Source organism: Terrapene carolina, unplaced genomic scaffold (genome assembly GCF_002925995.2).
Source record: "Terrapene carolina triunguis isolate 2854851 unplaced genomic scaffold, T_m_triunguis-2.0 Scaffold714, whole genome shotgun sequence".
Lineage (NCBI taxonomy): Eukaryota > Metazoa > Chordata > Testudines > Emydidae > Terrapene > Terrapene triunguis.
Window position 1 is genome coordinate 9,738,321 of NW_020665065.1, and position 18,553 is coordinate 9,756,873.

The following is an 18,553-nucleotide window of genomic DNA, read 5'->3' on the forward strand; positions in this document are numbered from 1 at the left end:
GAGAAACACCTTAAAACCTCAAAGAATTTACCATTAATTACCGTATATACTCGTTCATTAGCCCGTTCGTTTATAAGCCGACCCCGCAAGATGGATAGGTAAAAATAGCAAAAACTGTATGACCCGTTCATAAGCCGACCCTATATTTCAGGGGTTGGCAAACTTTGGCTCCTGGCCCATTAGGGTAAGCTGCTAGCGGGTCTGGACATTTTGTTTACCTGGAGCGTTCACAGGCATGGAGCCCCTCAGCTCCCAGTGGCCGCAGTTTGTCGTTCCCAGCCAATGGGAGCTGCGGGAGTGGCGCCACTTCCCGCAGCTCCCATTGGCTGGGAACGGCAAACCTCGGCCACAGGGAGCTGAGGGGCTCCGTGCCTGTGAATGCTCCATGTAAACAAAACGACAATGAATTAGATATTCAATTCAATGATTCCATAGAGTTTTAAATCATCAAATTTTGGTGTAGACCTGTTTATAAGCCAACCCCCACTGTTTGATGCATCACTTTTTTACCAAAAATATTCGGCTTATGAACGAGTATATATGGTACTGTTCAGATTTTTCACCCCACTTTACATGAGAATAAATCACCCACCTGGTCCAGGAGTTGATCATACTCGTATCCACACCAACTTAAGCAATTTATACCAATTTCATCTGCTTCTATAAGAATTAAGTTTAATGTTCCACAGACACAATACGTAATTTGAAAATTAGACAAGTTTCCCATCATTAGTTTCCACGGTTTTCTTTTGGAGTGTGTGTCTGTTTTGCTCCAGCAGTGTTACTATAGCACATTGATGATTTTACAGAGAAGCAGGACAAAAATAGTGAAGCCCCTAAGCTAGTTCTTTTGATAGGAGAGAAGGATAAATTCCACTTATGGTGAAAGAGAAAACTAATTATTCATGATATTGAGCATTCCAAAATTCTTTACTCTGAACACAGAGTTTGTTATTCAAAACGATGGCTGCAATCAGAAATGAGAATATCGCCACAAAAAACTTCCACGTGGAATTTCATTGTCTGAAAATCTAACTGACAACGGTCATAGTTAAATTCATATGTCAGTACTGAATGTGGAAAATTAAACTCTGAAAAAATTTAAGTGAAATCCTGCAGTGATTAAATTAGCTGGCACACTGAAGAATCCACCATAAGTGTAAGTTATTCCTATTATTGCCCTGAAAGAAAAAGAAAAACGGACAGTACCAGTATTCACTGCTAATAAGTAAATGTTAAGTGCTAATATGGTGCCTTTCATTGAAGGCTCTCAAAGAGCTCTATAACGGCTGGTATGCATCTGATTTTGTTTTTTTTTTAAATCTGACAGGGAAACTGCAGTGTAGACACATTAAGAGATTTGTCTAGTGTCAAAAAACAAGACAATGGTAGAGTGGGTACTAGCTTCCTGGTCTCCAGACTCATTGCTATAGTCACAGTTGCTATAAATATTGCTTCCCTGAAGACTGGTTAGAAGGCTGGCAATAGAGTTCTAGTATATAAGCTAAGTATATAACCCTAAGCTATACAAAAGGAGGAGTAAGCAGGGGCCACTACTGGATTATGGGCACTTGCATCTCTTTCACTTCCCTCAAAGAACAAACTTGTAAACTTGTTTTATACATTGCCAATAGCCTAGGACAGGCTTCTTGATGTTCATTAATACCATCCTGGTATGCCATTTCAAGATGCATCTAAACTATAGTCAAAGCTACTAGAGGAGGTTAGCTTTTCAAAATTGCAGCTTATTTGGGGCAGGGACTGTGTTTAACCAAATTTGTACACTGCCCAGTGAAACAGCACCCTGACCACAATATCAAACAACAACTGCAATAGTTACCAGGCATCTTCCCATACCAACCGGAAAACGATGTCTAAATTCCAGCTAATGAGCAAGGAGAACTGCATGTTTACATTGCAACTGAACGCCTGTACTAGAAAGGTGACAAAATACTGCACACCAGTCAGGCTAGAATATAGAACTGGGACTCATTTGGAGTAGAAAGCTCAAACGAAACACAGCATAGCTTTGCTGCCTACACTGGCCCCTGAAATAGTGGGCCTTATTAACGGGGAAGCCCCCCCAAAAAAAGAACATTACACATTTTGGGGGCAGGCCAGACACCTAGAAAAAGGGACTTTGCTAGGTTAACTTGAAAATTATTTATGCTGCTAGCCAGTGGCAAACTTCAGGCACACATGCCAAGACTGGCATTTGAGGTTTATCCCATGGGAAAGCTAACAAGTCAGCAGAGGGGGGAAGCTAACATGGTCTAGTGCAGTGTTTCTCAAGTTTTCGATATCAAGGCTTGCTGCCTTCCTAAATTGTGTCCAGGAGATCTCAGGGACCGGCACTGAGAAACACTGGTCTAGTACACGTTAATCTACCCTCACTGGGAGGTTATGCATTTTGGAAGAAGATAAAAATGAAGAGGGTCATGAAAGAGCACTATGGTAGGGGTAGCAATGAAGAATAAAGCCTTGTCTACAACAGGAAATTGACTGGCATCGCTACTGTGGAGTAAGTTATTCTACAATAGCTATTTCAGAAAAGTTCCCCTATGGACACACTATTCAGGAATAATCACTCTGCTCACAAACCAGATTATTTTTTCCTAAATAAAAAAACACTTATTCCAGAACAGAACATCCACAGGCAGAGCTATTCTGAATACTTATCGTAGAATAACTTATTTCACAATAGCTCTGCCAGTCACTTTCTTCACATAGATCCAGCCTAAGAATTTAGGTTAGGCACCTCACATTCTAGATCAGCGTTTCTCAAATGTGGCGCCGGGGGCTTTTCTTGTGGCCACCACCTTCTGAGCTGTGATTGGAGAGGAGGCTTGGGGAGGCAAAGCAGCAGCCACTCCCTGTTGCTCCTGGATGTCCTGCCTTGGTGTTGGGGCCACGAGCAGGGATTGAGCCCTGCTCCCCTCTGGAGACATCTGGAGCACAACGCTGAAGAAGCAGGCAGCCTGTGAGTTCCCCACCTTCCCAGGGGCGGTGGGACTCAGGCTTCAGGTTTCAGCCCTTAGGTGGTGGGGCAGCAGGCTCCGGCCAGAGAGCTTTGGGCTCTGTTCCCAGGCCCCATCCCCAGGCTGCAGGCTCCAGCCCCCGATGGCCTCCCCCACCCACCCAGCCACCCACCCCCACGTCACCCCGGGTGTTTCGTTTAAGAACAAGCCTTGAATTCATGCCAACCAGAATTTGGGGAAATGTAGGGGACTTGAGATCAAGAGGGTTAGCTTGTGTTTTAGCCCCTTTCTGCAATGACCCCTACTGGCGAGCACATACCCTCCCAGCTAAAACCAATAGGGTACAAATTCATGCACACAGTGCTGTACGCGACAGCCAAGAAATGGGAGGCAAGTGCACAACTACAGTCCATGTTAGCACATTTTTAAGGTTTCTTTACCTCCAGGCCTGTAGACAACATCATCCTCCGTGATGAAGGACGTTATTTCACCACTGTCGGTTCTCTCATAGCGAGATTTCTTCTTCGGCGGCTTCTTTTTATTTTTCTTGGTGGACTCCTCTGTGGTGGCACTGTTGTTGTCATTGTCCTCATCTTCACTGTGGTCACTCTCTGCGTAATTCTTGGCACCTCCTTCCAAAGTGCAGCTCCGACGAGGACGGGAGTTTTCGCTCTCTCTCACTTTCTCTCTCTTGTCTCGCTCCCTGTCCCGGTCCCTATCCCTGTCCTTCTCTTTGTCTTTGTCCTTCTCTTTGTCAGCTGTCATGATTCGCCACGTGCCTTCTTCTGTCCTCTCACGGCTGGGCCTCCGTGAAAGGTAGACAGTAAGCCTGGGCTTCAGTCTTCTGAATTTCTCACTCAATTCCAGGAAAAATTCGACCACTCCAACAACCCCAGCGTTTTAAAGAAGCTCTTGAAAGAAGAAGAAGAAAAAAAGAGAGGAAACATTAATACTCAGAAATCCCTCACAATCCCTCCAGTTCTGAAAATCAAAAAGGAACCTACAAAAATATTTCAGTTTGCATGAGATAAAACTGTAAAATACGTGAAGCCCTTTAAAGCAGCTGTTTGATAAGTGAAACACTAGCTTCAAATACCTTGCAGATAGTTTACACAGCAGCTTTCATCCCCAAAAGATCCTCAAAGCTCCTTACAAACTAGGCACAAAGATAATTTAATCCACCACTGAAATATAGCTACCTTTGGAGTAGAACATGGTAGGTGTGAGAGCACACAGAGTTTTAGGTCAGAAATGGAACTATACGATTTAGGAAGGGAAAATGTAATTACCAGTATTTGAATCTGACCAAGATATAAGATTTCCAGCCCCTATTCTCACAAGTACCAGGGAATTTTTAACAAAAGGTCATGATTTCCATTTTACATCTCAATCAAATAACAGTACCTTCAGCAGCACAATATCCAACAGAGCTGACACACAATAAAGAGTACCACATCCATTCAACCACAATTCCCGCCCTTACTGCAGTTCCCAAGTATCCATTGGGAAGTCTCCCCTTCACGTGTTGAACTAGCCTGACCACACTTAGCTTGCAAGATCCAACAGGCTCACACAATAAGGTGGCAACATGCCCAAAGCTGCTCTTGCGGGCACCACAGGTAGCACAAGGCTTTTGGTTTGTTTGTTTTTTGTTTTTTTCCCACAAATAATGGAATATGTAGAGGATGAATAGCAGTACCTCTTCTTCACCAATTACTTTTCTTCTTTAACGAAAAAATACGCATACCTATCTTGTCCCTTTCATTACTGTAAGCAGTACTAGGGTACAGACTATGCATTTAGCTTTTTTTAAATGCAAGGTTGGATTGGGCAAGTATACTTATTTCAACAGTATTTACAAGTGAATAGTATGTGATAGCTCAGAGCTATGAGCCAGGATCTTCAAACTGTAAACCAGTCCTGGACAGTGAGTGCACAGAGTTTTACACCCCTCTGCCCAGAAGAAATCCCCCTCTCCTCTCTAAAACCCAGATATCACACCATCACCTAATACCAGTCAATTGAAAGGCTGTAATACAGAACACCACTACATATAGTTAGTCTCCTGTTCTCTCCTCTAGGAACCAAGAAATAATTTACCAGTAAATGCCTTTTCTACCACTCAAGTCCAACAATCTGGACTGACAGGTTGTGTGTTACATCTTTGAGTGACAGCCAGCAGCACAAACAACAGTGTTAGAATTTTTGGCACCCTCTCTTCTGGAAAGCCTCTAACAGAATTTGCACCAAATGAGGCATCCATAAGCACTTCGTAAAATTGTTCAATAGAAGGAATCTGAACTACAGTCACTGTTATGCATATGTCAGCATATTTTCAGGAAAATATGCTAACTCAAAGGGAGACATTCCCAAGGAAGAGATCCAAGACAGACAAAATTAAAAGATAAACTCTGTATTCCCTAATCTGTCAATCCAGGGCTATGGGAAGCAATCCATACCACTTAGGGCTGGTCTATACTTTGCCGCTAGTTCGGCGGCTAGAAATCGAACTTCCTGGTTCGATTTATCACGTCTGGTCTGGACGCGATAAATCGAACCAGGAAGTGCTCGCCGTCGACTGCGGTACTCCAGCTCAACGAGAGGAGTACCGCGGAGTCGACGGGGGAGCCTGCCTGCTGCGTGTGGACCGCGTCTGAACCGCGGTAAGTTCGAAGTAAGGTATGTCGACTTCAGCTACGTTATTCACGTAGCTGAAGTTGCGTACCTTACTTCGACTTGGGGGGTTAGTGTAGACCAGGCCTAAGATATAAAGTAGTCAAGGAAATTAGGAAGGTACCATTGCTTTAAGAACTCTGTGACCAATTGCTGCACCTCAAACAAAAGTTACTCAATCTAAAAAGCCTGGAAAGACGTGCAACGGGCTTGCAAAGACAACCGCACTGCTGCCTTGAATCCTCTTCAATGGAGGCTTTTGCTATCCAGTTTTCCCAGGACCGGAAGCATCTTCATTTATGTTAACTTTAGGCATTGTTAAGATAGGATTCAAAGAGGAGTAACTATGTGTGATTCTAAAGTACATACTTCCTATCACCAGAATCTAAACCATGATTTAATTCCACTCTAAGTATAAAAGTGTTTCAAGTTAGAGATCCCCAAATCAACTAGTACTTGCCTACCAATAGCTCCTCATTGACAAAATTACTAACTTAAAAGAATAATTTCTCAATTTAAGTGAAATCTAAAAGAAACCCTGGCCAAAAATGAAAGACTGCAAAAGGCCAACTTAGCCCTTTTGAATCAAGGTAAAGGGGAATGAATGTACCAGAGAGCTGCAATTTCACCTTATCCCACCCTTCTGCCAGAAACTGTTGCCACTAGAAAAATATTTCATTGTTAAAAAGGGACAGTGTGAAATCAAGGCTAACACACTTACATTGCTGGAAGGCTGTCACCTTAACAAAAAATTCAAGCTTCAAATAAGTAATTTATGGTGATGAGGTTACACCACTCAAATGATAAAAAGTACTATTACAAAACAATGGATTTCACTGAGAACAATGTCATTACCTTAAAGAAGGTACAAAAAGGCAACCACTTGATTCCTTAGGGCTAAACCTTCAAAGTCTCTCAGATTACAGTGAACTGTCAACAACTTGCTCCAACAGACCAATTTCTTCCATATTTAACCTTTAAAGCCAGTAATGAAAGGAGACTGTGACCAACTGAGGTGGACAAATGACAATTTCCAAAAAGATATATTCCCTGGTGGATCAGCTGTGGCTTTAAATTATCCCAGCTTGAAAACGCAGCCCATGGTACTAACTGCAAGCATGAAATCAGGAGCCTCAAAAGATGCAATGCCCCTTACATTACGCTTCTGAAATGGCTTAAGATTAAGAAAAGGACATTCAGACTTTTAAAAAGTTTTTTGAGAAATAGAAAACTGGTTCTGTGCATCTGAAATCTCTTAAAACAGGCTACAATAAATTCTTATTATTGACTACTACTCCCACCAATGAAAATACCCAAAGACACAAAAATGCTTTTGCTGGCATAATTCAGCCTGGGGCTTGAATCTGAGGCATTTCCTGAATGAGCCAATCATCCAGGTAAGAAATTATTCCAACTCCTTTATTTCTTAAAGGAGTTACCATCATTCTGCCAACACAAGGTGATCTGATGCAAGTCCAAAGAGAAGAGCCTAGCAATGAAGATGTCAATTGACCAGAGAAATCAGTGATGGCAAGGGTCTACAGCAGCACGCTGATAAATATTCTGTATGTTGAGAAAGCCTGGATAATTCCCCTGGATTAGCTGCTAAAATAAACTCTTTGTTGATGCCATATAAGGTTTATTTTGGGCAACAAACCAATTTAGCCATTTTAAATCCAAACCTGGACAGTTCACGGGGGCATCTCAGAAACTGTAAAGAATAAGCCTCTATTGCACATGATGATACTGATATGATGCCTCTTTAGATAAGAGGCAGTGGAGAGAATAGTTTCTGTATGGTGAAACACTGGTGACTATTATAAGAACATAGAGCATACATCAGAATTTTATTTTGATAGCCTCTCAGGATTGATTAAACCCATCCATCTGCGGTTATTCTTATCCACTGGCTCAAACCCCCGAGGACACAATCAGGGAAGATAAGTACAGATAGGAAGGGAAAAGAAGGCTATGCAAAAACTTGGTTTTTAGAATTTGGTTCCTGTTTCTCTCATCCCTGCGATAGGAGAACACCATCGCCATCTCCCTCTCCTCTAAAACTAGAAGCCTATTTTGATTCAAAGATTCGGAGCAGAGATGTATAGTAAAAGGAGACAGACTGGTCTATTTTTGTTTTTAGTCAAACGAGGAAGGGAACATCCATGCTAGATATAAATTAGCAAGCAATTAACAACCCACTACCTTACACTGAAAGGTAAGGATACCAAATGGAATCTCATACACAGACATGCAAACCAACATCTTGAAACAAACAGCAAGTCTTGCCAACACTGCAGGGATACCCTAATTTAGAGGTCTTAAGGTGCCTTGAGTGGCTGCTATAGTTTATATAAGGCCTGAGTTCCATGAGATAACCAGAAAGGAGCTACCGCTTCTTCCTGCTGGTTTGAGCCTCAAGCCATTCTAACAAGGCATGTGATGAGCACAAGTATATGGCAGTTTCTAATTGGGATGTGGCTAGATCCAATGACCTTTTAAATTCCACCTTCACACATTTGTCAGTAGTGCCCTTGCTGACTTCTATAGACAGAGATAACATTTCTTCCCCCAGTGACAAGAGCAGAATCTACTTGCAGGGAAATGCCCCCTAAGACGGACTTAGCTGTAGATAACCTATATATTTCCCCCCGGAGCAGTTGGCATGCAATTTTGTATCAGGATTAGCCCCAACTTTTATAAATTACATGCTCAACAGCCAAGTGACTGCAAAGCAGCTTTGTCAGCTTTTCCTTCCTCTATCAGGAGTGGAAGCTCATCTTTCACTTAGAAAGTCAGCCTCGTAACCTCTTCAATATTGATACAGTTTATGGCCTTCCGCATTAAGTTACCTTACAGACTCTGCTGGAGGGTGAGAACCTTCCTCTTCATTCAATGGTGAAAAATACCCATTTTGGGGAAATTATGTTTGACTGACAGGATTTTTTAAGCCAGCACCACCACAGTCCAGCTAGTCAGACACCTGCTGCCAAGATCATGCTGATCTGGGAAGGGGAGATAGATGGCAGAAGCAGGCTTAACAAAACCTGGCTAGTTTTTTTCCATCGCCCAAGATAAAGAACCTAGGTATCACACACATGATTCCGGGTGAGAATGAAAACAGAATTTAAAATCTCACCTAAGGATTCAAGGGCCCATGCCTGACAGCAATGAAAGCTTCTCTTACCAAATTCATCTGTGTTTATATTGTCCGTCTCCTGAAGCATTCCAGTCACGCTGCACGCTGCCTGCACCTGCAGGCCCCACCACCTCAGCTCCCATTGGCCGCCGTTCCTGGCCAATGGGAGCTGCTGAGCTGGCACTGGGGGCGGGGGCAGTGCACAGAACCCCCCGTGGCTGTCCCTCTGCCTACGAGCCAGAGGGAGATGCCGGCAGCTTCCCAGGAGTCACAGGGAGCCTGCCTGCACCACCAACCGAACTTTTAACGGCCCTGTCAGCAGTGCTGACAGGAGTCACCAGGGTCCCTTTCCGACCAAGCATTCCAGTCAAAAAACGGACACCTGGCAATCCTACATAGACATAGCCTAAGGCAGCTGGGGGGGGGGGGGGAGAATCAGGAGTAGTCTCAACATTGAAGATTACTGGCTAAATTGAGCCCTAATTGGAAGGTGCAGCTTTATTGGGGGATGCTTATGCCAGAGCCAGGCTTGAACCGAGTGATTTAACATGACTCACTTTGTAGGAGGACTGGACTCTGAATGAGTGCCAGCAATACACAGAATACAAACCAAACTTGGTCTGGCTGATTGTAAATTACTTTAAGGAACAGGTCAGACCTGCTTCCCACAGCTGGATTTTCTACTGTTATCACCAATCCGGGAAAAGGCAAAATTATCTACCAAAGACAGAAAACATGCTGCTGTGCACTGAGCCAGGCAGAGCAAGAAGAGGGGCATAATCCTATCAGAAGTACCGTACTGGACTGAAGGCACCAAAGAATACCAGCTCTGTGTGACATGCAAAAATGGAGGATACAAAACTTCAACAGGACTGCCTAAGGACTACCCACAAGTAAAGACTGCAGGATCAGTGCCATAGTTACATTTTTTCATCTCAGATTAAACTAGAGCAAAATATTAAGTGATATATGTAAGGTACAAGTGCTTTGTCGTATGCACAGGAAAATAAGTCTCTGCATATAGGGCTATTGTTTATTAAATCAGAATGTATTCATATCGGCTTTTTATAGGACACACACATGCTTGGACAATCTTTCACATAAAGCAGAGTTTAGCTCAGTTTGCTTGTCCATCTGTAATCTAGTGCAGGAGCTGCCCATCTATATTTTAAGTATTGTTAAAAGGCACATGATGAAAGCCTCTCATAAGCACTGCTCAACATCATTCCACAAACAGATCACATTTCCTAGGATTCTCAGAGAGAACAATTCACAATTTCAAAAATGTGGAGAGGATTAACTGACACCACCATGAAACAATACATCTGTTTTTATTTCTCCATGAAAAAAATCCACCACATTAGAGCAGTCCTAGAATCACTGGATAGAGAGAGAGAGAGGGGAAATAGTTATAGGACCTCAGTTGTGTAGACGTAACATGGGAAAACCAGAAGAGTAAGGTAAGGCAGGAACTACGAGCAAGCACCTAATTAAGATTAAACCATGGTTACCCCAGAGCAAATGCTCTATAAATTAATCCTTTATTACTTGAACAGTGATTCAAACATTTTTCAAGGTCCTTGGATATCTTATGCCTTTGCAATAAATGTCAACACATTCTTACACACACACACGCACCCCTGCCCTTTAAAAAAATCTTTTTGGCACCGTTACCACAAAAGAACGACAATTTAAAGATGGAAATGGATATCCCATATGGTGATGGAATCGTCTGGCAAAAGAATGGAAAAAACTAAGAATGAACTTAAAAATCTAATTTCTAGAATAATGTATATATGTGGATATATGATTACATATACACTGCACACATTTAACAACTTTTTTTTAAAAGTCACAAACATCTCCACATTCAGAAGCCATGCTGTGGCCCAATCACATTTTTAACTGAACATACCATGCAAACTGCTCAAAACTAATCTGCTTACTTAACGTTATTCATCTGTCACAGATGTTGCAATGGGTTAAGCACTTTTAGCATTTTATACATAATTATGCTTGGATGATATGGAATCCATAAAACTAACACCATTACAAAAATATAATGTGTCGTGCTTTTTTGTTCTCTAAAGTAAACTGTGCTAATACATCACGTATATTGCCAAAAACAGCAATTACACAGATGTTTAAAGCTGGATTAGGACAGTAGAAGTAAATACATTGAAAATCTTAGTGGTTTTTGGCAAGCTCTATGGCTTGGGTTTGCAGTAATTTTACTCACTGGCAGCTTCACTCCCACTGTACACAACAACCGTCAAAGCAGCTGCTTCTGTCGTCATACAACAGAAAAACTCAGATTACAGCACCACAGGGCAAAGAGGATTAATTGCCTATGATACCAACTCACTGCCTCGTCCATAGGGAATTTCCTAGAAACTAACCGCTCAAAGAACAACAGTATAGGCTAATGGAGAACATCCACATTCCAGCAACTGAGAGGGGTGTACAAAGAAAAAGGGAAGAACTGTTTTTGCGTTAAAAAAAAAAAAATCTGAATTTCTCAGGCGAGAATGTTTTTACCCTTGCTACAACTGGAACGTAACATTGTAAGATTTTGATAGTCATGACACCAGTCTGTGTTTAGGCAAATTAGTTATATATACACAATCGGATAATTCCATTTATCCCCATTCTGTACTGTCACACACAAAGGATAGCTGAAGAAGGAAACAGGCGTTCCGCTCTGGAATGCTGCTCAGAGCCTGTTTCATTATAGAGTAACCCCTGATATGAATGAATTCCCAGAAGACAGATTGAGACCCTGGTTAATCATGCTTGACACCATACAGCATAGGCCAAAGCACACAAAGTCACACTGAAGTTTGCAGAATGTTCCAGGGTTCAACCTAACTAGCAACTAAGCTTATCCAGAGTGCACAATAGGAAAGCATGGGGGAGGACTCTTTCCGACCCCTCAGGGTAATTACATCACAAATTTATGATAAAAAACAGCACCAGAGCCTCACCTTTAATCCAAGTGAATACACAGCATGCAAACAATAGAAATGGGGGTCAGCATGCCTACTTGAGCCACAGGCAAATAAACTGCTGGAATGCACAGGAGTGCTAATTCAAGGCAAAACTGAGCCTGTCTTTGCAAACAAGATGTAAGTACCTGATGGGATTAAAAACCCCAGTAGCCCAAAACCGAATGTGTCAAGTCTCACCCAACCCTGGTGTGTTATTTTTCAAATGGCTAGGCCCTTTTGGATCAGTATGATTCACTTTAAATGACCTAACATATACTATAGCGTTTGTTCAACCTCAGTCAGGCAAATGTTGCCCATAAAACCTACTCAATTATAGATACCAGCTGCTTGGAAAATCCCAGAAACTGACCACAACTGTTACATGATGTGTAGCTAAAGAAACGTTATTACAGCTCACCAATCACATGGCTGTCGCCAAAAAAGCAACACAGACTTTTCCCTAACAGTGGTCTTTCAACATCAACAGACTAGCATGAACTTAAAGATATTTTTTTTCTTTTTTTTAAAGTGTGGACAGGCACAGACAGGCTTGTTTGAATACTGTGGGGATTTAAAAGCTAACTTTGCTAAACTGATGTTAGGAAAGGAAGATAAAACGTCTGAGACTTTGGGATATCAAAGACTTAAAAGTCTAAAAATACACCCAAGCCTTGTTTAACCAAACAAGAGCTTCAGAGTTGTTTAGAATCGCACCACCATTTTAGAAATGAGGAGGAGGTGATAGTCAGGCCAGACCTATACTAGGAACGCTCTGCCAGTATGGCTGTATTGGTATACTTCACTGGCAAAACACTCTTCGTATGGATGCAACTTACGCCAACAAAATAGCACTTTTGCTAGTATAGCTTTTACCAGCCCCAGCACCACCACCAAGCAACCCAAGGAAAATAAGCTAAGCTGGCAAAAGCACACTTACTTTTCCCAGTAAAACTGCATCTACACTAGGGGCTTCCACTGGCACAGCAGTGTTCATCAAGCATCACACCTTTTCACACCCCTGACACACCTATACCAGCAAAAATTTGTAGTGCAAAACTGGCCTTAGAAAGAGGGAGCAAGAGATAATTATTTTTCATGCAGCCTTCTTTAAAAAGCATTTACTGGGAGCACCAAAAATGTTCCTTTGGAATCAGTCTGTTCTCATGAATAAAAATACAGTTCAACCACTTTTTTAGATTTTGTTTTGCTTTTTAAACCATCATATGCATACTTTCAAGGGCATAATTTTCACTCAGACCTTAGTGGTGCCAAACCATAAATATATACCTAGAAAAAAAACCTTAAGGAATATCTTGGAAAGGGTTGTTACTGCACATCCAAATGTATTTGCATATGTGTTTATTTAGATTTTAATCCAAAAAAACTTGTTGGCACTTATCTTATACATTAAAATACACAATACAATACAAAGGACTGCTCAACTCATCATGACACAAACTAATAGGAAGAGGGTAAACTAAACACAAGCCCTTCCAATTCTGAGTCCTCAGAAGTCTGCAAGGGGGGGGTGGGGGGTGTTTTACAGGATGTCCAGATGCTTAAAATCCATTTTGAAAACCTGAATATCTGATCCATCTAAAATAAAAGTATCCCCCAAAATAAGAATTTAATATGGAGTAAGTGGCTGCAACATTTCTGCTTTTAGTCAGAATGGTCTGACACTGGCCACTCCAGTGGCTCAGTGCTTTGAAAATATTACCGAGAGTCCTCTTTTCTTTCCCAATCCTGCTACTGGCTTACTAAGTGACCTTAGGCAAATCAGCCTCTGTGCCCATGTTTAGTCATCTGCTAAATGCTACTTATCTATCTCACAAGTGTGTCTGAACTTTAACTTGTTTGCAAGATTGCTTTGAAAGCCTTAGATGAAAGGCATACAGTGAAGACAGTTTTAACAACACTGCCACATGACCGGAAAATGATTTTCCAACCCTATGTTCTTGCTTCCCAGGTTTCAATTCCAGACTTACTGCCAGGCTGGGAGCATTGCAGAAGTAATACAGCAATTAAAATCCCAAGGAAGGCTAGGGAAAAAATGAATGCCTTACATTGCAGGGTATGAGCAGCCCAGGCGAAGTCCTGATCTTGAAAGCACTTATGCGCACACACAACTTTATTCATGGTAGTAGTCCCATTGATGTCAACAGGACTATTCCTGTGAGTAAAAGGTTACATAAGTGCGTAAGTGTTTGCAGGATTGGGAAATGAAAGTGGAAATTTAAAGGTTTGCGGGAGGGGTAAAAAATGTGAGATTTCACCCTCCTGAAAGAGGAGAGATTAATCAAACAAACAGCATCTCTCGGTGTCTTTTATTGTCAACGTTTTTTCTTTGAGGCCCTCAACTTGAAAGATTGCATTTGTGTACTATTGTTACAAGCAACCTGCAATATTTCTAGGACAGAGATTAGAGAAAAATATCTTCCCCTTCCCCCCATTTGCTTTGCACACCTGGGAGCACTTTGTGTTAAGTTATTTTTGTATTTTGTGGGTCATCTGACACATCATCCTTCACCACTCTGGCAGTCAGTCATTCACACGCAGGCTCTATCCCAGAACACAAACAGCATATACAGAAACAGCACCAGGAGACTGAAAACAAAGAGGAAGGAGGATTGAGCCCACAAAGGACTGGTGATGCTGTTCCCGGGCACTTCCAAAGAGACATTCTTAAACATAGCAGGGGAGTAGAAAACCCTTGTGACCATTTTATATTTAAAAAAAAAAAGTAGGAATTTTTTTTAAATCAGAAGAGTGATTTTTAAAGATGAGTCAATTCCCAAAAACTCATGTTGATTATATCTCTTTAAATAACCTTCTTCCCAGGAAGAGACCCCATGTCACAAGTTTCAAACAAGAACATTTTTATAGCATAAAAATATATATATCTGAAAGTAGAATTTATAATAGAAGTGCTGATGTGGTGTTCCAACAGAGCCACAAGAGATATGGCTAAGGCCTTCGTTACCTAAAAGCTATAAATATTTAACAAGACAACCAAGCCAAAATCTGTTTGGATGAGCACTTGCTAGAATGAAACATGTGGAAAATGTTCTGTTTACTATCTCTTGGTAAGAGATAGAGCTGTCTACAAGTTCAAGGAACAATCAAATGTTCTTATGCTTGTTAGAACAGAAATGCTCCAGAGCTGCAAATGGATATTAGTTCACAGGTCTGTGAGGATTACAGAAGGGGACATTGGCACCAAAATCACCAGTGAAAAGAAAGATCTAGAGGCAGCTGCTACAGTGATCAGAACATTGCCTCAACTAGAGAATTTTGCCATTCATTGCTGTGTCCCGTGTATATGAAATGCTTGCACAGTTCAGGGTTTCTAATCTGTCACAGGTTTCCAGTACCGTTACAATTGCACCCGCTCCAGCCAAGTCTCAAGAATGCCTCTGCCCGAGAAGTTCAATTTGAACTATTTCAGTGCAAGTAAAGCAGAAAGCACAGGTGCTGCAGCCAGATCGAGTCTCTCAACAGAGTCCTGCCTTTTTCCTCTTCATCCTTCACTACAGACAGCTCAGAGCAGTGGCTGTCTCCTGGCAATGCCCGAATACAAGGGTTCCAGGCAGGCCTGAGAGAAGCAGAGACAATATTCAGTTCTGCTCAGTACTGCTCCCATTTTCCAGGCAACCCAAAGAGCCAAGGAGTAGGTTACCCTCTGTTCCCATAATACTCCCCCCCCCCGCCCCAAATAATTGAAGACACAAGATGGCTTAATTAAATCTTTATTTTTAAAAATTACATTAAAGAAAGTCTAAACATTTTAAATAAAATTAAAAATAAACTCTTTCACATCTGTGCCTGGAAAAAAAAAAAGTCACAGAAGAGAAATAGTAGCAGACACCCAAGCACAGACTAAGAATTTAATAGCATTCAATCAATAAAGCAACATACATATTTTACTGGAGTCTGGGGCTTGCTTGGCAGTGAAGTGGCTGCATCAACCTTTCCCCCTGAGATCTGGAAGAGAGAAAATAGGTAAGGGGACATTTGTCAAAATACATACATGAAGGCAAAGCTTCAGCTCCCCACCCCCCATCCACTCAAGTAATCCTAGCTCTCTACTTACCACCTCCACAGCACTACAGTGGTTACCAGCTTCTCACCAAGGACTAGTATGTCCCTCCTGTTCTCCAGGAAGTCACTGGATGAGGAGAGGGAAGCTGTTTGGACCAGAAGGAATCACCTGGATGAATGTCCTCTCCTGGGATCCCAGCCTGGAATGTTTCCATACCTAGATTCTGGAGGGAAGCACACAAGAAGGAAACAGTTCAGCAACACCACATTAGAGATTACAAAGGGAGAATAATAAAGTGCAGAAATATTTTGTCAACAGCATGCCCCTTACCTCCTCAAGCACCATCACCTGAAGATAGCGATGATGAGAACAGACTCAAGATCAAAGTCTTCCCTGCAAGGATATAACTGCAGCTGATGACCTTTACTGTGGCATCTGCATACTGTTACATTAGGGCGTAGACCTTGCCTCTCAACTAGTGAGGATCCATGGGTAGGACAGAACACTTGAAAGCAATCATTAGAACTAATCTAATACAGCATAACGTTAACAGGGACAAAGAGATTTTATTACATATATGTCTGACAGGCACAAACAGTACAGATATTATCTACAATGCATTGTGCTGCCTAGTATGTATCTTCTACCATGCCAAGTTCCAGGAAGCTATGCTTGGAATTCAGGTTCCACAATGCACTAGTACATAAATTTATGGACATGTTGCACCAGTTTAAACAACTGGGCTGGCTTATGTAGGCACATTGAATTGACACAAGTGTAAATCATGCTCAGATGTTTGGCTGCAGCATTTACATTTGCAGTGGTCAATCCTAAAGCAGAGATGGACCTGAACAATCAGTGTGTGTAGTGAAGGGAGCCTCCTTTGTGTATCATGGAGTAAGGGTATTAAAATATTGAAGAGATTTGTTAGGAAAACACTGGTGACTCCCCTGGTGAAGAATCAGCACTGGCCATGTTGGGTAAAAGTCATCATCTGTGAGGAAAAGGTGTGTTCCTTATTAGGGAAGCCACAGGTATGAAAAGCTTGAATCTGGATCATGTTCCTGATCCAGTCAGCTTGGAAAGGTTACCCACTTGAGCAAACCAGCTAGACCGTAGCTGTGTGAAGTCAAGACCTCTGGTAGCAGACAATACCCATGCCCCAGAAAATAATTCCACTTTAAAAAAATAAATCAATTCCAAATAAATGGTAGAACAAAAGGAGTTTCATTATATACAAATTAATGATTTTGGCAATTATCTTGGTGCAATAATCTTGCCTCATGTGAAACCAGGTAGGCGTAATTTGGCCTAGACCTATATAAGAAAGAAATTAGATTAAATAAAGTTGAGAAGCAAAAACAGATGCCAAGTTTTTATAAATCCCCAGTATCATTTGTTTACTGGGTCTTTTTTCACCATTTTGCACAGGTTAGAAAAGAAGTATCTCTGCTTATCTTAAAATCAGTCTTCTATCCAGGTCTATGCACCAAGATGTTGCTTTGACCCTGGAGACCCATCAGCTGTAATAGCCAGATCTGGACAGTTGCAAATTAATATTGAAAAATTGCAGTGAACACTGAGGTAAACAGTGTTCTCCAGTTATTTGATCTATACACCTGGAAATCACTATCAGCGGGAAAGGCACACATGCCACCTCTTTGTACATTAATTCCAGCTAAGAGGTTTATGTGCTTAAAGAGTCAGGTTTTAAAGATAATGTGAAAGCAAGTCCAACAGAAATAGTATGAGCTAGTAATAACAAGGCAACTAAGCATACAAAGTAACTAAAAATATGGAGACGAGATCCTTTTTTTCTTTAAGTGAGCCAGACATAAATCTTTTAACAAGATTTGTATTGGTCATGTGTTACCATGTGTTACTTAAAAAACACAACGGGACCATTCTTCTGTAAGCTTTTAGTCTCATAGTGCAAGAGAAAAAGCCACTGTGTTGAGCAAATGCCAGATTAAAAGAGGTATGTGATGCAACTAGAGTTCCTTTGACAAAACTCACCTAATTCTTTCATCAAAGAAGAATTAAAAGTTTACACTTTCAAAGTAAGGTGTGTAAAGGATTAAACCAAAACGGATGAAGGCTTCTTTACTTACGTTTAAAAAACAAAGTGTTTTTTTTTTTTTTTAAATGAGAGGCCCTTCAGATCATCTGCAAAATATGAGCATTGCAAGACTGAACACCAGAGAAAGAGTATCTTAAACTGCAACTGGCAAATGCAGGCTAAAATGCTGAATGGTAAGTACAAAAAATGCAGCATTAGCACTGGATTTCCAACAAACACACACTGCCTGCCTCCAGTGCACAAAGGAGGAGCTCCTAAACATCTTCCATTTTGAAAAATTCCACCTTTGATTATAAAGCTGATTAGCAGCATGGGCTCGACATGAAACTAAGCTGCCTTTTTTTTTAAAATGAGACATGGATTCCTTCCTTCTCCCTCCTTTTCTCCACAGATTTAACTCAGTTTGAAACCCTGCATCTTACATTTTCAAGAGTGACTAGTAATTTTTGGGTGCCTTTCATTTTAAAAAGGGGGATGATTTTCAGAACAGATACTCATCTTTTTTTCTGCAAGTTAAGCAGGCCCCCCTTTAGGGTGTCTCAAATTGGACACCCAACTCTATTTTGAAAATTTAGTCCCACAAGTTGTGATGGGGCCAAATTCCACTAAAGTCAATACTTGGGAAGAATCTGGCATAGAATTTCTTTAGTAGCCATT

At 41.4% G+C, this 18,553-nt stretch overlaps 1 protein-coding gene across 1 annotated transcript in view; it reads right to left on the reverse strand.

Annotated features, from left to right (window-relative positions):
• RERE (arginine-glutamic acid dipeptide repeats) overlaps positions 1-18,553 on the reverse strand; it is a 312,871-nt gene that overhangs the window by 256,654 nt on the left and 37,664 nt on the right. Inside the window, exon 2 of the mRNA XM_026659899.1 lies at positions 3,419-3,889. Coding sequence (XP_026515684.1) covers positions 3,419-3,743 — 325 coding nt within the window. The 5' untranslated portion in view covers positions 3,744-3,889. The remainder of the gene's footprint in view (positions 1-3,418; positions 3,890-18,553) is intronic.